We start from the raw sequence: 19,199 nt of genomic DNA, 5'->3' as shown, positions 1-19,199 counted from the left end.
AAAAAATATAAACCTATGAAAATGAAAATTGCAGATTAAACCTCTTGTATGGTTGAAATAGTTTGTTGCGAAAAAGTATAGATACGCACTGTACTGTAAGTAGATGAATTTGACTAATTAACCTTAGACATATTCTCTGTGAAGTGTACCGTATTCGAATACTTCTAGTACGAAATGAAACTAAAATTGATTTAAGCTGATTGGAACTAGATACCTAGAAAAAAAAGAATTGTGAATCATACTATTTAAACCAGCGATAACTTTTTTGATCGTACGGTAGTATCTTATATCCAAATTCCTATAATTTTCTATCATCTTCATTTGACCACTAATTGGAGACAAAGAAGCAACTATATTACCTTTGGCTGACAAAAAGTTTCCGTAATGCATTGTATCCACTGAAACAGCAGCAATGTTGACGATCTGTACGGCCATCTCGTCACAGGTGTAGATGAATACGATATTCTCATGAGGTCAACGTTCCAGTCACAACCAATAGTTTTACCAATAGATTCCATCCATCAGGAACAATAAGGCAGTTAAACCTTATATGTACAATCTTAATTGCATCCCGGAATGAGAATGATTATCATAACTTTACATAGTCTTTATATACGGAATCATAAGTATAATATCAGTATCAGCATATAAGTGAGTGACCGCTCTGCGATCTTGCACTGGTTAGCTGTACATAGTCCCTTATCTGCGTCGTAGTGCGCTGCTAAAAGGGGATAGACTAGTTTCAGTTCATTTTGCTTTATAATTAAATTTCAGTTCGTAATTTGTCCATTGCTTGTCGAGTTTTTTCTTGAATAGGTCTAGTGATTCGCATGATACAACATCATCAGGTAGAGAATTCCAGATATTCATTATTCGATTGCTGAAGAAGTTCGCTCGTATAGATTTTTTGCTTCTACGTTTCTCCAGTTTTAGAGAGTGCCCTCGTGTTTCTCTTGGTCTAGGGTCTAGATGGACGATGGAGCTTGCGCGATTTATTTTATAGAGATACTTATAGGTTTCGATCATATCTCCACGCAGTCTTCTATAAGATAGGCTGGGGAGATTTAGTACTTGTAATCGTTGTTCATATGGAAGATGTCTAATATTTCTAATCATCTTCGTAGCTCTCCTCTGGATACTTTCGAGTTTGTCAATCTCGGGGATAGAGTTTGGTGCCCAAACACACACTCCGTATTCTAGTATAGGACGCACTAGTGATTTATACAGTAGCAGAAAAGCACGAGTGTCTTGGAAGTGCATCGTTCTTTTTATCGTGTAGAGTACTCTGTTAGCTTTGTTAGCAGAATCGGCTATATGGGTTTTAAAGTTAATTTTATCATCTATAATCACTCCGAGGTCTTTTTCGGCGGTACTTCTTTTTATAGGTACACCACTCAAGCTGTAGTTGAAAGGATTCGTTTCGGGTCCAATTCTGAGCCTGTTTGCCTTTTCTGGGTGGAAACTTAGGTCCCATGTGTTCGACCAATTTGTTACGTTTAGAACACTTTCCTGCAGTTTTTCACAATCGTTTCTTGATCTGATGATGTTATACAACCTCGTGTCGTCAGCAAAGAGCTTTGTAGGGACACTTGTTACCCCTGGAAGGTCGTTTATGTATATAGTGAATAGTGTAGGTCCCAATACACTACCTTGCGGTACACCACTTTTGATCTCTCTCCACGATGAACATCTGTTATTTACCCGAACGCATTGCTTTCTGTCTTTAAGAAAATTTTCAATCCATCGACCGATGATGCCTGTTATACCAATGTGCTTTATCTTAGTTTAATCTATGGTGGGCCACTGTATCAAATGCTTTTTGAAAATCAAGGTATATACAATCGATTGCATATCCATTATCCAGTGCTTCAGTCCAATCGTCAAGTGAATCTAACAGATTTGTGGTGGTAGACCTTCCCGATCTGAATCCATGTTGGTCGTTCGATAACAATTTATTTTCTTCCAGATGTTTCGTCACAGCGTCTCTAATTAGCGTCTCCATAAGCTTGGATGCTAGGGAAGTTAAACTTACGGGTCTGTAATTTTCAGCTTTATGTTTATCTCCCTTTTTGCACAACGGGGTAACACACCCGAGTTTCCAGTCTTTTGGTATTTCACCACTTAGTAACGACTTGTTGAAAATGACTGTAAGAGGTACATAAAGGTTTTCTCTAGCTTCAAAGAGTACTCCCGGGTGGAGTCGATCTGGACCTGGAGATTTGTTGACCTTGATTTTCTCTAATAATTTTAAAACTTTGTCTTCTTTGATTTCTATATTTTCTTGTTTTGGGCGCTCTGGCACATCATGTAAAACAGGAATATTCTGCAAGTCTTCGTTAACGAATACGGATGCGAAATAGTTGGCAAAAACTTCCGCTTTTATGTCATCGGAATCAGTAAGGGTGTTTTGGTCTAAGGATATGTATAGAGGCGGTATATCTTGCTTATTTGTTAGTTTACTATTTGCATATTGCCAAAAAGCCATTGGATTAGTTTTGGCTGTTTCGGCTATGTTCTTTTCCAAGTTCCTCTTAGCTTTCCTTAGATCTCTTCTGGTTTTATTTCTGACGGTGACATATTGAGCATAATCTTGGTCACATTTCGTTTTTTAGATATTTCCTCCATGACTTCTTCTTTTCTTTCACTGAGTTCAAAGTATCCGGGGTCATCCAGAGTGGCCTAGGTTTGCTTTCGCCACTATATTTTGAAGTAGGAATAGACTTTTCCCCTGCCTCTTTTATTATTGATTTGAAGTGCTCCCAACTTTCCTCGACACTCATATTTTTCATTTCATCAGCCCAGTTTCGCTGAGTTAATCGTCGTAGTTTATCATAATCACCTTTGGAGTATTGCACCTTATCCTGGATATTTCTTGTGTAGGAGACTGATGAATTATAATCAAATGTTATAATGTTGTGGTCACTCTTTCCAAGACCAGAAGTGTGTTCTATCGAGGATATCTTTCCTTCTCTGTTCGTGAAGATAAGATCCAAATTGCTAGGTTGGTTGTTTTCGCGGAAACGAGATGGTTCGAGCTGATGTTGAGTTAGGAAAGCATCCTGAGTAGCATTCAGGAATTTTGAGGCACGGTGTCCTGGTGGTTTGCTACATTCAGGTGTTCCCCATTCAATTTCACCATAGTTGAAGTCTCCGAAAAATACCATTTCTGCATTTTGTTGTGAAATTTCATCTAGCATTTTCAGAAGTTTATTGTTATTTTCGTCGTTTGAGTTTGGGCTTCTATATATACATCCTACATGTAGTTTTCTGTCATTTTCTAGGTTAACCGAAGCCCAAACATTTTCGGAGAACTTTGTCTTCAGCTGAAAGGGTACTGGGGAAAGCACACTTTTTATGTACAGGCATATTCCCCTGCTATCTGCCTCTGACTCGAGATTGCTGAAACAGTCATAGCCCCTGATATTTGGTGGCTTGTTTCGTGTAGTACTTCTCGGGTTTTTAGCCTTCATTTCACTGATCCCAATTATGTGAGGCGAGTACTGATTTACCATAAGCTCCAGTTCGTCTATTTTATTAGGCAATTGATCGGCATTAGTCATTAAACAAGTTAATTTCTCGAGTTGAATTTGTCGACTGGCGTTTTGATTGGAGTTCCGTTCGATTACTTGGAATTTATTATCTTGAATTTTTTCAGTTTTCGTTTCATGCGTTTTTTGATCGTCCTGATATTTGTAAATTTTTCTGGTGTTTTCTGGGATGCAAACTTTGATTGGCTGTTGGTCTACATCCCTTTTATCGAAAGCTGTTATCTCTCCTGTTGTTGGCTCGTTGTTCAACTATTCGGTAATTTCTGATTGTCAAGTTTTTCTCCCCATTTTGCAGTCTTCTTTCGAGTTCGTCTCGTAGTTTCTTGTACTTTTTCATTTCAAGTTTTGATTTATTTTCGCTCATTCTGATATTTCCTAAAGTATCCCTATTGTATCGAAGTTTGTTGAGATAGCGATCTAAGCATGAATCTTTTTCCCATTCCGTATTCAATATTACTCTAAGAGGTCTGTCTGACCCGTCCGTACGTTGGGATCCCAATCTCATCAGGTGCTTTGGTTTTTCGACTGATGCTCCCAGAGTAACAGTGAGAAATCGTTCGACAGCATCACTATCTGTTTTTAATCTAACTTTCCAGTCCGGGTCATTGCATTCGGGGACGTTGTACAGGATCAGGTGGGTACGTCTCTGTCTTGACTCCAGGATACTATCGGTTATATCACGAATATCGCTTTCTATATTTTGTGTTACTTTTCAATTTCCTGTATCCTCTTGGTCTCAGACTTTTCAAGGTTTGTGCTCATCGTTTCAACCTTTGTGTTGAGCTTACTGAATTCAGTTAGAAGTTGCTTGAAGTCGTCCTTGTCTACTTTTTGATCGGCAACCTCTTTGATTCCAGCTTTGAAAATATCTTTCATGCAAGCTAAGTCCTCCGGTGAGAAACTATGAGTACCGGTAATTTCAGGACTAAACTCATTTCTTGTTCTGCTTAGGTTAGGAAGATCCTCCTTGCATGGCTTGCAGATGAAGAACATCAAATTTTTCAGGTCAATATCTTCGTACATCGTTCTGACGCAGGTTTCGCACCAGTTGCCTTGACATATCGAACAACTGATATTGCGTCCACTGTCCCCACAAGATAGACATATATTCATCTTCCTTTTTTTACTAGCTTGCTGGATGGGTTTGTCTCCTTTATGGGGCCCGATTTCAATATCCATACTATTTTCTGGCATGTTTGAAGTGTTTTTGGATATTCTTATCTTAGGTATCGGGGAGAACCCTATTGGTGTATCCGATTCAGCTGCCAGATATGTTGGTCTACTGAAACTAGCTGATGTAGATGATATCCCTTGCTGCGGTCTGATGAACTGTCTAGTACGTGAGGAACCGGAGAGGTGATATTTGACTCTCTGTTGATTCTTCAATTTTGGCGTGGTCAAGTGTTCGGGATCAGAGCTATCGTCCCCCTCGGATCTCCAGTCATCCTGCCACTCTTCATTTCTGTTGTTATCATCGGGCCAGTCGTCGTGAGTCGGATTTAGTAGTGTATTAGTAACAACGGTACTGGGGGATGTGTTGTTAGTAGTGGTGTTAGTAGGTGAACAATGGTAAACATTCGATGTACCTGCCACGTCCTGATGATTTGATAGCTCCAGTGCCAGCGATGTCCTACGTGAATTTTTAGAGTTTTCCTGGTTTTCGCGAATTGACGCAAGCACCACCTGGTTGCTACTTGAAACATCCAAAATGTTTATTTCGTCAATACTGTTCGTTTCGTTAGCTTCATTATTACGTATTGAATACTTATTCCCTTCGTTTAATCCCGAAGCCATCATAGTTGGTTTCAAACGGCTAACTTGTCAGTTAATAATAAAATGAAGTTGTCCTATTTCCTCTGCGTATGGATTTCTGTAAGCGCTGGTTTGTTTACTTCCGGTGTAAACACACGTGTTGCCAAGTGTCAAAATCAACGTCTCTAACCGACTTAAAACTACTGCAAATGCAACCAATTTACGTTGTCGCAGCGCTTCAGCAATTTCTGATGGTTCCTTGGGCCGAATCTGATAATATGTAGTGAATACACAGTCCGTTAGCTAGTTTTACGGTCCAAAAATCCGAAATTGATCGGAGCTGTTAGCAGACAGCTTTTCCCCTTCGCGCATGCGCACTACTTTGAACTAAGTCACGTGATCACATCTCTCCGATTCTCCGTTCACCAGTACGCAAACGGATCTTATTTAAAGTTGCTTTGCTGGTTTTTAAGTGCCTCCATAACTTGGCACCCTCTTACCTCTCCAGCCTGTTAACAGTTTACAGACCAGTCCGAACACTTCGTTCCGGGTCGCAGAACCTTTTGTTAGTCAGATTATGTCGTCTTAAGTCATTTGGCGGACGCGCATTTGAGAAATTTACACCTACAGTGTGGAACTCCCTTCCGCAACCTCTCCGTGATATTGACTCTCTGCCAGCATTCAAAGCACAGCTCAAGACATTTCTGGAAATTTACAACCCTACCCTAGGTGTCAGACAAGTTGTAGACATCAGGACTCACAAACTAACACCTAGTGACATGTTTGAGGGACGTAAATTAATTGATGAGGAGCACTGACTAGAGCTAATTACTTTGAATACATATTGTATAGTCTGACATGTTGATTACGAAAAAGCAAATATTGATACTATATTCATAAGTTATATTACATTATTAATACTATATTATTATCATTATTAAGCATTTCATATAGTAAGAGATATGAAATATTTTTAACCATTCGATATGAAATTGTAGATATATATGATTATAGAATATGCAACTTATATCAGGGTGACACTTTCACTGAGTGTTACATCCTATTTTATTGACCCAAGCACAAGACACAAGTGATATGTGAAAGTGCTGTATCATGTGGAGTTACTTCTAGATTTGCTCGGATGATAACTAATACTCACAGCCATGTATTATAACCTATATTATGTACGCATGGAGATGTCCTCCTCAAATATGTAAAATTTCAATACATATGTAGTAATCAAACAAAATTGTTATACCCATGTTCATATATTTGAGAAAATAAATTCATTTATTCACAACAAACAATGAATAATCATTAAAACTATGATAGCAGTGAGAAGATGAGACTGTCTTTTCTAAATTCTGCTTTATCATAGAGTTTGTAATAATCTTGCCTTTCTTAATCAATATTTCTACATTGGGAGACGTTAGAAGATTTTTGATTGTCCTATGGAATTAAGCTACATGTCAGCTACATGTATCAGTTTACCATCACTCGTCTTCTACGAAAATTTTCATTATTTCACTTTTTTTGGCTCGCATTACCGAGCCTATGTCAACGGTCTGGCCGATGACCATACGTCACCGTACGTCTACGTACCGTCGTCCTTAAAAGAATACTTTTCAAAAAGGAAAATTGTAATTGTCCCCTTAGCGAGTTGCAATCAAATCGAGGAAAAAATGGAATGAACGGATCATATACCATCAAACTGAGGACTGTATGATATCGGTATTTTAATCAAGTTTTTGTCAAAGCTTCATTGTAGCAAATATTTCAAGTCAATTTTATGGTAGGTAAGATATCCCTTTGTCTGGGTAATCCCTTTTCAAAAAATAACTGCACATCATTCGCAATAATGTTTCCCTGCCATGTTTTCAAATCAAATCAAATCGAGGAAAAACTGATTGAACTTGGATCATATACCATCAAACTGAGGACTTAATCAGAACGTACTTGAAATTGAATTTGAAATCTAATAGTGTATGATATCGGTATTTAAAAAAAGATTTTTTCAACGCTTCACTTTAGTAAATGAATTGACAATGGATGGTTAAATATCATGAAAAACTTCTTATGAGGTATTTCAAGACTAAATTCATTTGCCCTATCCAATAATGACAAGTCAGCAGAATTGGAGTCACAAGATGATGCAACAGAAACATAAATCATACTTCTCAAATTCAATTTCCAAAACAATGACCAATTATACCCACATAGATGGAGTAAACACAACTAATAATAAGTAGAATGATAAACATTTCTAAGATTTATTACGAGTATCAAATACTTAATGGTATAAGTAACCATTATTTCAGAGGTACAAGTGGAAATGTTTGAGATGCCAACAATTTGAGGACACACTTAAGATAACATTGTCAATGTTTTAACATACAGAATGAACTCTTGATTCCATGCCATCAAACTGAGGACACAGTTATGAAGCAGTGTTGCCAGCACCTAGCTCTAATACAATTGTCTGCATTTAAACATAATGCAATAAAATAGAACCAATACAGTGCATAGACTTAGCGGAAATCAGGTGGTTCAGTTCTATTCCTTTTATTCAGGGAAGGATTTTTTTAATTTCTCAATCATATTAAAGATTTTACTCTTAACCACAAGCCATGATCGTTGCTGCAAGACTGGATTTCTTTTAATGCAATCTTCTATTTCTCTTCTGCCAGGCACCTTCATAAGTGTAAGGAACTTTCCTAAGGAAGTTTCAATCGCTATTTCTTCCTCATCTGACCACCGGACTCTTTTATCTGAAAAAAAAAAACCTTGTAAAAAATTATGATAACAAGAGGACCATAAAGGTCCATATGGTCGAAGACAGCGTTTAATATTGAATAAATAGTAGTGAGTGGATCCACGAGGAGATGTCATCAGTGAAAACAAATTCACGTTTCCAGGGTTCCCGTGAGGCTGTTTTTTACCGTTTAACGAACATTATCCCCAGCCAAAAGTGGTTCTATTTTCCCTAAATCCTGAAAAATTCTTTAAGGAATGGGGAAAATAAATTGATTATTTGTTCTATAAAGACATTAGTTTATTTCAACGTAACGATCTGTTTCAATATGAAATGCGTGGCTGACGATGTAGTTTAGCGTCAATAATAGCGCGGAGGTCATATCTACCTTCCCTACACAGAGTTGCCACTTCTCCGGATTTCTCCGGAATTCCGGATTTTTAAGAAATCCAATTTCATTTCCAGATTTTCGGGAGAAGTCAAATAACCACAAAAGAAAACATCGCGAAAAAAATGAAATCAATTCGGGATTCGACCCTAAACATCAAAACGTGACGGCTCCGTAGAGGGTTTGAAAAAGCCGTATTGTGCTGCCACGTAGTGGCAACAACCCCGCAGTACACGATTAAACCAAGATGACGCGACGATCGAAATCGACTGACGCTTCGTTTGTTTTTGGCTCTGGTTTATATATGAGGTGTATTCGACGGAACCAATCGCTATTTGAAAAAATGATCTATAGGCAGTATTGAAAATGAGGCCTATAACGCGTATTGCGCCAGAACGCATCTCCTGGCGTTCTAATTTCAAAAATTTTTCTGGGGGTCCAGACCCCCGACTTATTTTCCGGATTTTTAGCGTCACATAAGTTGCAACTCTGCCCACAAAGAATAGTGTAATCACCCAAACAATCCTTCCGGCCCTATATTCCATAATGGTATAGTCCACGAACTACTTAGGAATGTATCAGTGCACGAGAACCTGTGAGGAGAGTGATGGGATAACACTTCATTGCTGGATGTATCGGCCCCACACCGCGCGGTTGCCCCACCGCGCGGGATTTACGCGAAGCAGCAAACACAAACATGGCCACTCTCTCCATTTTCAATGATAGAAATCGTGTGTGCATTTCAATTATTTCGGCTGTTAGGGTTTTAAGGCACAATATAAGTTGATGATGTGATATGGCGATGTTAATTAATGATAATTCCGCAGTGAAGCTAGTCACGAACGGTGCTGATTGAGTGTACAGCTGCCAAAAACACTGAAATGTGCGTAGTTGCGTAACTATTTGCAGTGAATTGCAGACGAAACATGATGCCTTAACGGCTGTTTAAAAAAAAATTATACCAATCGCAATTGTAAAATAAAAATGAGATTCTGGCCATTTCTAAAATGTTATTACTAATTTTTAGTCAGTGCCGAACGTTTAGTTTTCCAACAATAATGAGGGGTGGTAGGTAGTCATGCAATTCAAGTCATCATTTATTACACGTTACTTCCATGTTGTTGAAAATCTCGCGAGTCCTGGACCAAACCCCATTGAACAATATGATCTGTGTGCTGGCCACAAATGCACACAGATCACACTACACTACCCATTACACACTCCAGTACCCCCAGCTTTCATATATCCATCCAAATATTTAGAGTGTCTTTCTTCCTGGGTAAAACTGATGTAGACAATTCACTGATATGGTGAGCCCTTCATGCGCCTCAGAACTTTCCATAATTCATCACGATTTTGGGACTTTAGGTACAACAGGTTATGATAGTCATAGTTAGGATCATGGATATATGCAAATGATGCGTTACAGACAACTTTTTATCGGATTATCAGTTCTATATCGATTCAGCATTATGGTACTATATCCATGGCAGTAGAGATACTACGGGTGTTGTTCGTTGAACGGCAGGAATTTTACTAGCGATGATAGCTCTATGGTCTTTGACCATAAAGACTGAATGATTTAACGTGGATTGACGTGTCTGCCAGCGATTTTTTAAGAGTTAAACCACTCTGCCAAAAACCTGCAACTAGAAGCCCATGAGCATTGTGACGTCTAACTGGCAGCTCTCATTCTCAATAATTATATTAATCCACTCGCAAGGTGCTGGAGATTGGGCAGAAAAAAGGCTTTAAGATCATATAGTTAGTTGTGAACAGTATTGCAATAGGCGACTGGGTGTGCGTACACGTAACAAACCAATAAATAGTTCCCAATAGAAATCATAATTCATCAGCCATAGGAATGCAACAGAGGTAACAAGTGGACTTATGCCGGATGTAGGTTTGCAATTCAACCGCTTGTGACTCACTGCAACAAGATTCTCCACCAATGATAATTTTGACTGCCAGTGACGGGTAACAGAGCCAGTCATTTAAAACAATGATGCCTACTGAAAATGAAAGGCGTCGTTCACAGATGAAGTAACAAACACTGATAACCAATGGGGGCTAGGCGATATTTATGTATTGAAAAACAGAAGCAAACATTTTTTTATTTTACTGAATTATTGCTGGATACCAGTTTAGGCTACTGTATGAATGTAAGTAAAATGTGTCTACTGTATGTAAGAAATATGCAACAGATTTAACCAATTTACAGAAGGTACTTAGACTTTATGGGTACATAAAACATGTGAGAATATAAGAGCCTAAGAAAATCCCAACGAAAGTAATTGCCTGTCTACGATAGCAAGATGAAATTGGAAATGTAAGAATATCATAGCATACCTTTTATAGCTGGGCTTTTTGTTTTTTTCATTCCTTTTCTGTATACCTTCGATTCATTATCGACCCACTTTGAATTGTTAACTGGAAAACAAAACCAAAATCATAAAAATACGGAATAAATCAAATTGGTTATAATCGAACAGATGGCCATATTTATGCAGGCGTCAAAAAAAATGTTGACACCCCCTGTCCATGTATACATCAGGCTTTCGACGTCTACGATGGTGATATAATGTCGGAATCCTAGGGTACTGATATCAAAAACTGTTGTTTGGGAGTCAAATGTCTGGCCACAGTTATCATCCATCTTTCGTATGAAAATCGTTTTTCCTGCTGTAGGAAAATATCGACAGCCTGTTGAATGAGATAGGATTTATCAGGAAATAAAAAATAGGGAGAGGGATTCCATTATAAGGGCCCGGCTGTGTTTCAAATGACAAAATAACAAGTTAACAAGGGTTAGTTTTAAAAAGCGAACCGTGAGTGTAGTCTCCCAGCTATCTAGGCCTCTAACTATTCATCGGGAGCAGAACCCTACAGTAAATGAACTGTAGATGACTGGATTTTTTGCTGATATTAATGGTAGGTCTATGATTTTTTTTATATTTCAAAAAAATGACAACAGTAAGTAATCATCTAATAGGTAACTTATGCCTCACATAGGAAAGTCTAATGGAGGTAGGATGCCTAATACAGAAATTTTTTGAAATGATGGTCGAATTCCTAGCTTACGAAATATATAAAAAATTGAATACCTGGACAGGGGGAGGTGCCAGGATTTGTTAACGCCTGCATTCACTGAATTCACTGAAAGTTCACTGAATCCCAGTATTACTTGTTACTTGTTCGCTTTTTAAAACTAAAGGAATATCAAGTGAATTAAAATATTCTGATCAGTATATATACCATTGAAGAAAAAAACGACTCGAAACAGCTGGGAACCTTGTGCTTCAAATACTGATAGAATTTGAAGTATACAAGAAATTGAAGTATACAACAGTCTCCATAACAACCCCATGGAGGGAGGGGGGAGGCAAATTCCGGAAGATTTTTTTCCATCATCCAGAATTCTGCCCACCCCCTCCCTCACCCCGGCCATATATTTTCTTGAAAAAAATCTTCGGGAAATCTGACCCCCAGCCAGAAATCTTGATTCTGGAGAACAATCTTCCGGATGTTACTGACTTTCTGTTCTGTGTAATATCTGGACATGAATGCACTTTTGAAGAGGAATTCTATCATTTTGTGTGCCTACTGTGTAAGAGACTAGTACATGATTGGTGCCATAAGTGGAAGCCAAAGGTTAAATTGATGGAGACAAAAATAAACTGGGCCATTTAGAAAGTCTTGTTTACTTTTTCCGATCTTCATTTAGCCTAATGACAGTATTTCACCTCTTCCTCTTTGACTGTTTCACTGCTCTATATTTTGCCATCCACTATCTGCACCCCCAGAAATAAGTGAAAGAGGACTGACCCCACCCAGTGGACCCCTTCTTTCAAAAATTGGAAGCACTATCCCGTGGCTATGGCTATAAACTACAACTTTGTGAAGTTTCAATGCCCTATATACAATAGTTTGGAAGTTATGAGGATTTGATGAGTAAATTTCATAAACACGCAAATCACCTGGCACACACACAGGACTTCACATTAAAGCTGCCAGCAGGTAAAGGGTTAAGCAGGTGATCCACATTATGAATATTTTGTTACAACAATTACAAAATTACAAACTATATGTTAACGACTGTGCATTGCATCTGTCGGATCGTTATGCGTTTCAAACCTCTTCCCAAGTGAGCATGGTGTCCCTGTACTCCTAGTTATACCCTCCACAATGAAGTCAGGTTGTCAGATGTCTGTAGGCATTTTTAGGAGCATCCGATTTTTGCGATCGATTTCATGAACAATTTTCTCCGATCGTGCGATCGAATCGGACGTTCGTAAAAATGACAATGGTTTTGGCCAATAACATGACATAAATATGGAGACATTGAGAAAAATAGTGTATCTTTTGAACTACCCGGTGCCGCCATCTTTGGTCGGAAAATCGTGTTCATAAAAACGCCGATTGTGAAATCGATCGCAAAAATCAAATGCTTGTAAAATGGCCTAAAGCCAAGACACAACAGGGATGATAATTTTCCGCCTTTCGTTAGATTTCCGCCTTTTCAATCTATTTTTATTATTTCTCAGATCGATGCTAATCCGTTGAAAAAAATAGGGGGGTGGGTAGGTGAGGATAATAGCATCTTAAGGATAGATTGGTATGACCATAAAAGCGTTTCCCAATCTATTTTTAAATGCGATCATTTTCCTTAACAAAGTTTTACACATCTACATTATCTACATTTTTTTCCGAGTGTTGCTTGCATGCAGTGCTGAAAAACGGCCTTTGCAGCCCCGGTGGCCCGCCTACATTGGTTTTCTTATGCAAATGAATAGATGATGAGCATCTTGACTCGTCTTTGAACTAGCAGTGTGTTATTGGTAAAACATCGGACAATGTTGTTTGATTCTCTGAGTGAAATTTCAATGTTAAAACTGCTGAAAAACGATCTGGGACAATGTGAACAATCAAAATTTTCTGGGGGAGGAGGACATCCAGACACCCTGTCATTACTTCACGCCTTCGGCGCTCGTGACTGGCAGCTAACGCTGCCAGGAACTTCAGGCCTATGGCGTTTGTTATTTTTCCGCCTTTTTAATGATGCCCTGTTATCATCCCTGACACAATCTTGTGGGGAGAACTCCTAAACTACTGGCACTGTCTTGTAAATTTACACATATGTTTATCTGGATATGTAGTTGTGCACCTGCATTTTATTTTGTGGTTGAATCCAAGATGGTCGACATGCTGCCGTATTTGTTCTTTTGGATGGTTAGTACATGGTTAAGATGATATCTGATTAACTTCTAAATGAATTTTTTATAATGAAGATGTGTTGCAGGTATATACTTGGCAATATGAAAAGTCCCTGGGCAAAGTTTCCAGGTCACATGATATTCCATATGGCCACCAGGGGTGTTGAATACTTCAACAAGTGATAATTTCACATCACATTGTAAATGAAATATATTTGTTGCAGATGAGATATCCTATTGGAAACGGAGGTTATCGGCTATCAAATATGGCCACCAGGGCAGCCATCTTGAATTTCTAATTAATAATAATAATAAACATTTATAAGGCACCTGTTTCTTAAAAAATAAGTTCACCGGCGCACTGCAATGGTTCATAGTCACTAAGTATAGGCACGTTGAAAGAGTAGATGTTTTAGTGAACGTTTAAACTGGTTGACATCGTGAATATTACGCAGGTTGTTATCAATGTTATTCCAAAGGGAAGCAGCAACTACAGTAAAGGAACGTCCACCAAAAGTACTTAGGTTGTAATGGGCTGGAGTAAATTTTGAGATGATGATCTTAGTGCACGAACTGGATTGTACTGAACGAGTAGATCTCTCAAGTAGACTGGAGCCAACAAGTGGAGGCACTTAAAAACAAGGAGAATAACTTTGAACTCTATGCGCTGTTTCACAGGCAACCAGTGAAGGGACTTAAGCACAGGTGTTATATGCTCATATTTCTTTGTTTTGGTGACAATACGAGCGGCACGGTTCTGTATTAATTGCAGTCTGTGAAGAGAAGAAAAAGATGGTCCTGCCAAGCATGCGTTACAGTAGTCAATCCTCGACAAAACTAGGGACTGCATCAACAGTTTCGCAGCCGCATCAGACAAGTAGTCCCGGATGCTACCTAAGATAATAGGACGTAGCACAGACAACACTACTAACATGTGCCTCCATATTGAGCTGAGGGTAAAAAATAACTCCATGATTTCGGATAGGTTTATTCGATAACGGAATCTCAAAGTCGTCAACACGAATACTACGTATGTTGATTGAACGCAGTATATGCATTGTTTTAAACAACATTGCCTCGAACTTATCCACATTGCACATCAACTTATTGTCGATAAGCCACTTGTTGACTTGAGAACATGTAAGCTCGATAACATTAACTTGTCTACTAATGCCCGATGATTTGCATTTATTGCCATATACACTTGCCCATCGTCCGCAAAACCATGACGTGAAACTTTGCTATCCTCAAATAACTGCACTAAGGACAATATATAAATGAGGAACAATAGTGGCCCCAGCACGGAGCCTTGGGGCACACCATACTCAACTTTGCAGAAATCAGAGTAATGTCCGTTAATAACGACACGATGCGTTCGATTCTCAAGATACAATATTAACCACTGAAGTGCTGAACCACGAATACCGAGCACTACCTGAAGTCGATTTACAAGGATGAGATGGTCCACAGTATCGAAGGCAGCACTCAGGTCTAAAAGGACAAGTATGGCAGCACCATCAGCGTCAACCATGTTACGAATGTCACTTTGAACCTTGACAAGAGCTGTCTCGGTGCTGTGACAGGTTTTGTACGCAGACTGGTAAATATCATGTAAATTGTTAGCATCCATATAAGCAGTTATACGAGCAGCTACAACACGCTCCAGTACCTTGGAGATAAACGGGAGGTTACTGACTGGACGAAGTATCTAAGCTCTCTTTTTTAATGAGGGGGGTTATTAACGCAGTCTTCATAGACACGGGAACGTATCCTTCCAACAACGATCTGTTAATAATGTCCAAATAGAGAGGAATGACAGCAGGTAGGATGGCTTTCAGCATCCAAGTAGGCAAAGCATCAAGCTCACATGACTTACATGGCGATTTCCCTATTATTGATATAAGCTCTTTCTCCAAGACTGGCTCAAATTCCGCTAGCTCACAATCTCCGAAATGCATCGTTTCAGGACCCAAACACGAGTCTGGGAAAGATAGGCTATTCCTCTCATTTTTGTCAGCAAAGAAAGTTGCAAATCTATTTGCAAGTTCTTCCCAATCATCACTATCTGGCAGCTTTCTACTAACATCTTTCAGAAGAAGTTCATCAAACACTTTCTGCATAGCTTTTCCATCTGAACTTGCATCTTTAATCCTGGTATTGTAGTACTGCCTCTTGGAATGCTTTACCCTGTCAAGATCAACAGTCTTCAGTTTTCGGACTGATATTTCTCTCTTCGTTGATGACGGTTTTCACATTGGAATCATACAAACAATGAGGTGATGGTCAGCGACCATATACCCTCTGCATATCCTCTTGATAGTACTACCAAATGTTATAACAGCATCCAGGGTATGTCCGGATTTGTGGGTCGGAAATGTTACGAATTGCTTAAGCCCAAAAGATTCCAATAGCTCAATGAATTTGATCGTGTCTGCTGAATCATGTTTTTCAAGGTGAAAGTTTACATCACCGACTATGATGAGTTCGCCTGCGTGTGATACTAGATCAACTAGAGTTGGTGTGAATTCCTCAATGAACATGGACACTGTAAACTTGTTTTTCCTAGATGGTGGTGGTCTGTAGACTAAATTCACATTACGTGAACCAAATGACAATTTAATCACACATGCATCAAAGGAAGTCTCAGATATGCAATTAGCTTTCTGCTTAACAGCGATAGACTTTTTAAGCAAAAATCCGAAATTATCAAATTATCAACTGCCTGTCATTCTTGATGGATTGTCATAAAATTTAGTGAGCGACTTTTGGCAGGTGAAATGTGTGCCCGTATCACAGTTGTAGGTCATTGGGAATCAAAATACCAGCCAGGTATATAGCTGCCAAGCAGTCATCTTGAATTTCTTGTTCACATGATACAGCCTACAATTTCTAAAGAATTTTCATGAAACTCAGTGTGAAGATTGGGGCAACCAATCTTATTGGGTTGGTATTTTGCCATTCCCAAAATGGGCATGGTGTCTTTGAACTGATGGTTTTATTGTAGACATTGATATCTGAGTTCTGTGTACAATTTTAGGTATCCCAAGGCTGCTGCTGCTGCTGCTGCTGCCCTGGAGTCTGATTCATCAGTGCCCGAGCATGAAACTGATGGAGATGATATAAGTCAAGCTTCATTAGAAATAGTTGACGAGGTGCAACGATCGGTAAGTTCAAACAAAAAGAAAAGCTGGATTTATAATACATCCTAAATTTCTTGAGTATGTGGAATGGCAATGTTGAAGTCTATTGTTGAATTGTCTTATGTATGATTGGGACTTTAAACATCCCTTTGAATCATCGAGCTTTCAATTCAAAGACTGTGAAGTTGTAAAATAATTTCTAAAAGGCATTTTTAGGCCAGCCGTAGGCAGGGCCTATTACTATACAAATGGAGTGAATTTTAATGACATGGTTTCCAGAGGAATGGTCCTTTGACTGTGCAACTGAGCATATATTCATACAAATCAGTCATTAAAGCATTATCCATACTCCAAATCGTAGGGAGCCGAATTTTGAAAGAGGGCCTTGTTAAAATTTACATGAGGTTTTTCACGAAAATCTGAATGCAAAAGTATCAGTTTTAAAAAGCCTATCAGAAAGCAAACACTCCTCTATGATTGGCTCACCCATACATCAGCAGGTTTTCACATATTGTCCATGTTTCACTTCTGGCTTTTATTTTAAGATTTAAAACTGTATTTCAAGATCTACTGTGTATTTTGTCATTCTGCCAGTTTGGTCAGAAATTGTTTGCCACTATGTATGTATATGTGCTTCATATATGCGTCACTCGGACTACTACCGTGTGGTTTGACTATATTCACTATTGGTAGCTATGTAAAAAAGGTGCCTTGACATGCATTGCCTAGTTAAAGTTTTCGAAGAAACTGGCACTGTCCAATCAGCTGCAGGTGAAGCTGGTAGTGCTGCACATGACAAGACTGTTGGTACAGCATTCGTAGCGGGCCTCAATAGCATTGAATTATCAAAAGGGAAATTCTAGGCCTTGAATTCAGCTCTGGTTTTCAAAACAGATTTTGGGCCTTCAATTTTAGAAATGTAGCAAATCTATAGATTTGTGTTTTTGTATTAATGAATAATGGATAACTTGGCAACAGTGTGACGATGTTTAATGCCCAATATATAAATTATATTGATTTCTTTTCAATTTTACACAGAAGGTGTCTATTTCAAGTCATTGGAGAAAACCCACTACCATGTATATCCATGATGAATCATGCAGTTATGTGTGATTTCGCAGGGATCATGTCAATTGAAGGATTTTCATACCAATTTCTTGGTTCAAGGGGACACGTGGCCTTTTTAATTGCTTGGAGCACAGATCCCCCTTAGAATTCATCATATGTAACATATAAAAAAACATTTTTTCGTGATATTTAGGGTTTTCTGTTATTTCACAGAAAACCCTATTGATATCCGCGTGATTATTATTATTATTATTTTCTTCCACACTATTTTTACCACAAGAACATAGGCTTTGTTACCTTACCGCTGTTTCATATACAATCCATATAATATCGTTCAGCTCACTGAGATCTACAAATAGCCCGCGTGTTTTTTCACGAATCATCGTTACAAAAGCGCTGTCGGGCCGTAAACATCGAAAATTTAGCCCCATTCAATGGGGCGACATGTTTTTCGAGTCGTCATCCCGAAATCAACCCGCAGGCCGACTGTCACTTCGATTATATATTCAAGTATAAATGAACTAATTTATTGCCGCAGACTTCACATTCAGTCGCGGTCTTCAAACAGTGATTTTAACAATGGCCCATTTTCCTCATCAAATCATATTACCGATACACTGGAAATTTACTACTTTAGATTTTAAAAGCACTGTCGAGCCGTAAACATCGACGAATCGACGTGTGTTACTACATCGTCGTTCCGGGGATAGCTGCGAGTTTCTCCTCATCATGAGAATCAAATCGAGTACAAATTAATTTATAACTACCAGTGATTTGGCTGCGGGCGTCAAGCAGTTAGTTTAGCAGTACCTATTTTTCTTTACCAAATTAACCGTGTATTTACTAAGATAAATCATAAGTGTTTTTCTTTACCAAATTAACCGTGTATTTACTAAGGTAAATCATAAGTGTACCGGGGAGTCGTAGGCCTAAACTAAACACGCCGAAGAGATATAGCGGAGAAAAGCTGTTATGTCGACGAGGTATCAAAATAAAGAAATATATTACTTTATTCGGCCGCGGGCTTAAACCTCTATATCAATACCATCAATACTCTATATTTCCTACAGTACATACCGATCATTGTCAAATCCACAAGGTATTTACTAAATACAAGTATATAACACATTCCTATCCGTATGCTTGACTCACACTTGACATTCGGAGTAAGCGTTCGCAGTGGAGGAAAGGAGATCGTTCGCTGTGTCGCTTGAAGTGTTGATCGAGTTTTACGCGACCTTAAGGCTTTAGTATGGTGGCTGATAAGATTAAAAAAACACGAATATGCAAATGAGGGCAACATTACGACAAAACGACAAAACTAAAATAACGCGAGAA

At 38.6% G+C, this 19,199-nt stretch overlaps 1 protein-coding gene across 1 annotated transcript in view; it reads left to right on the top strand.

The window, feature by feature from the left end:
• Nucleotides 1–19,199, top strand: part of LOC141904637 (putative E3 ubiquitin-protein ligase MGRN1) — a 124,027-nt gene that overhangs the window by 79,987 nt on the left and 24,841 nt on the right. The window contains exon 10 of the mRNA XM_074793264.1: nucleotides 16,691–16,817. Within this exon, the coding sequence (XP_074649365.1) occupies nucleotides 16,691–16,817 (127 nt within the window). The remainder of the gene's footprint in view (nucleotides 1–16,690; nucleotides 16,818–19,199) is intronic.

This window comes from Tubulanus polymorphus, chromosome 4 (assembly GCF_964204645.1).
Source record: "Tubulanus polymorphus chromosome 4, tnTubPoly1.2, whole genome shotgun sequence".
NCBI lineage: Eukaryota > Metazoa > Nemertea > Palaeonemertea > Tubulaniformes > Tubulanidae > Tubulanus > Tubulanus polymorphus.
This window is presented reverse-complemented; position numbering and strand designations above follow the sequence as displayed.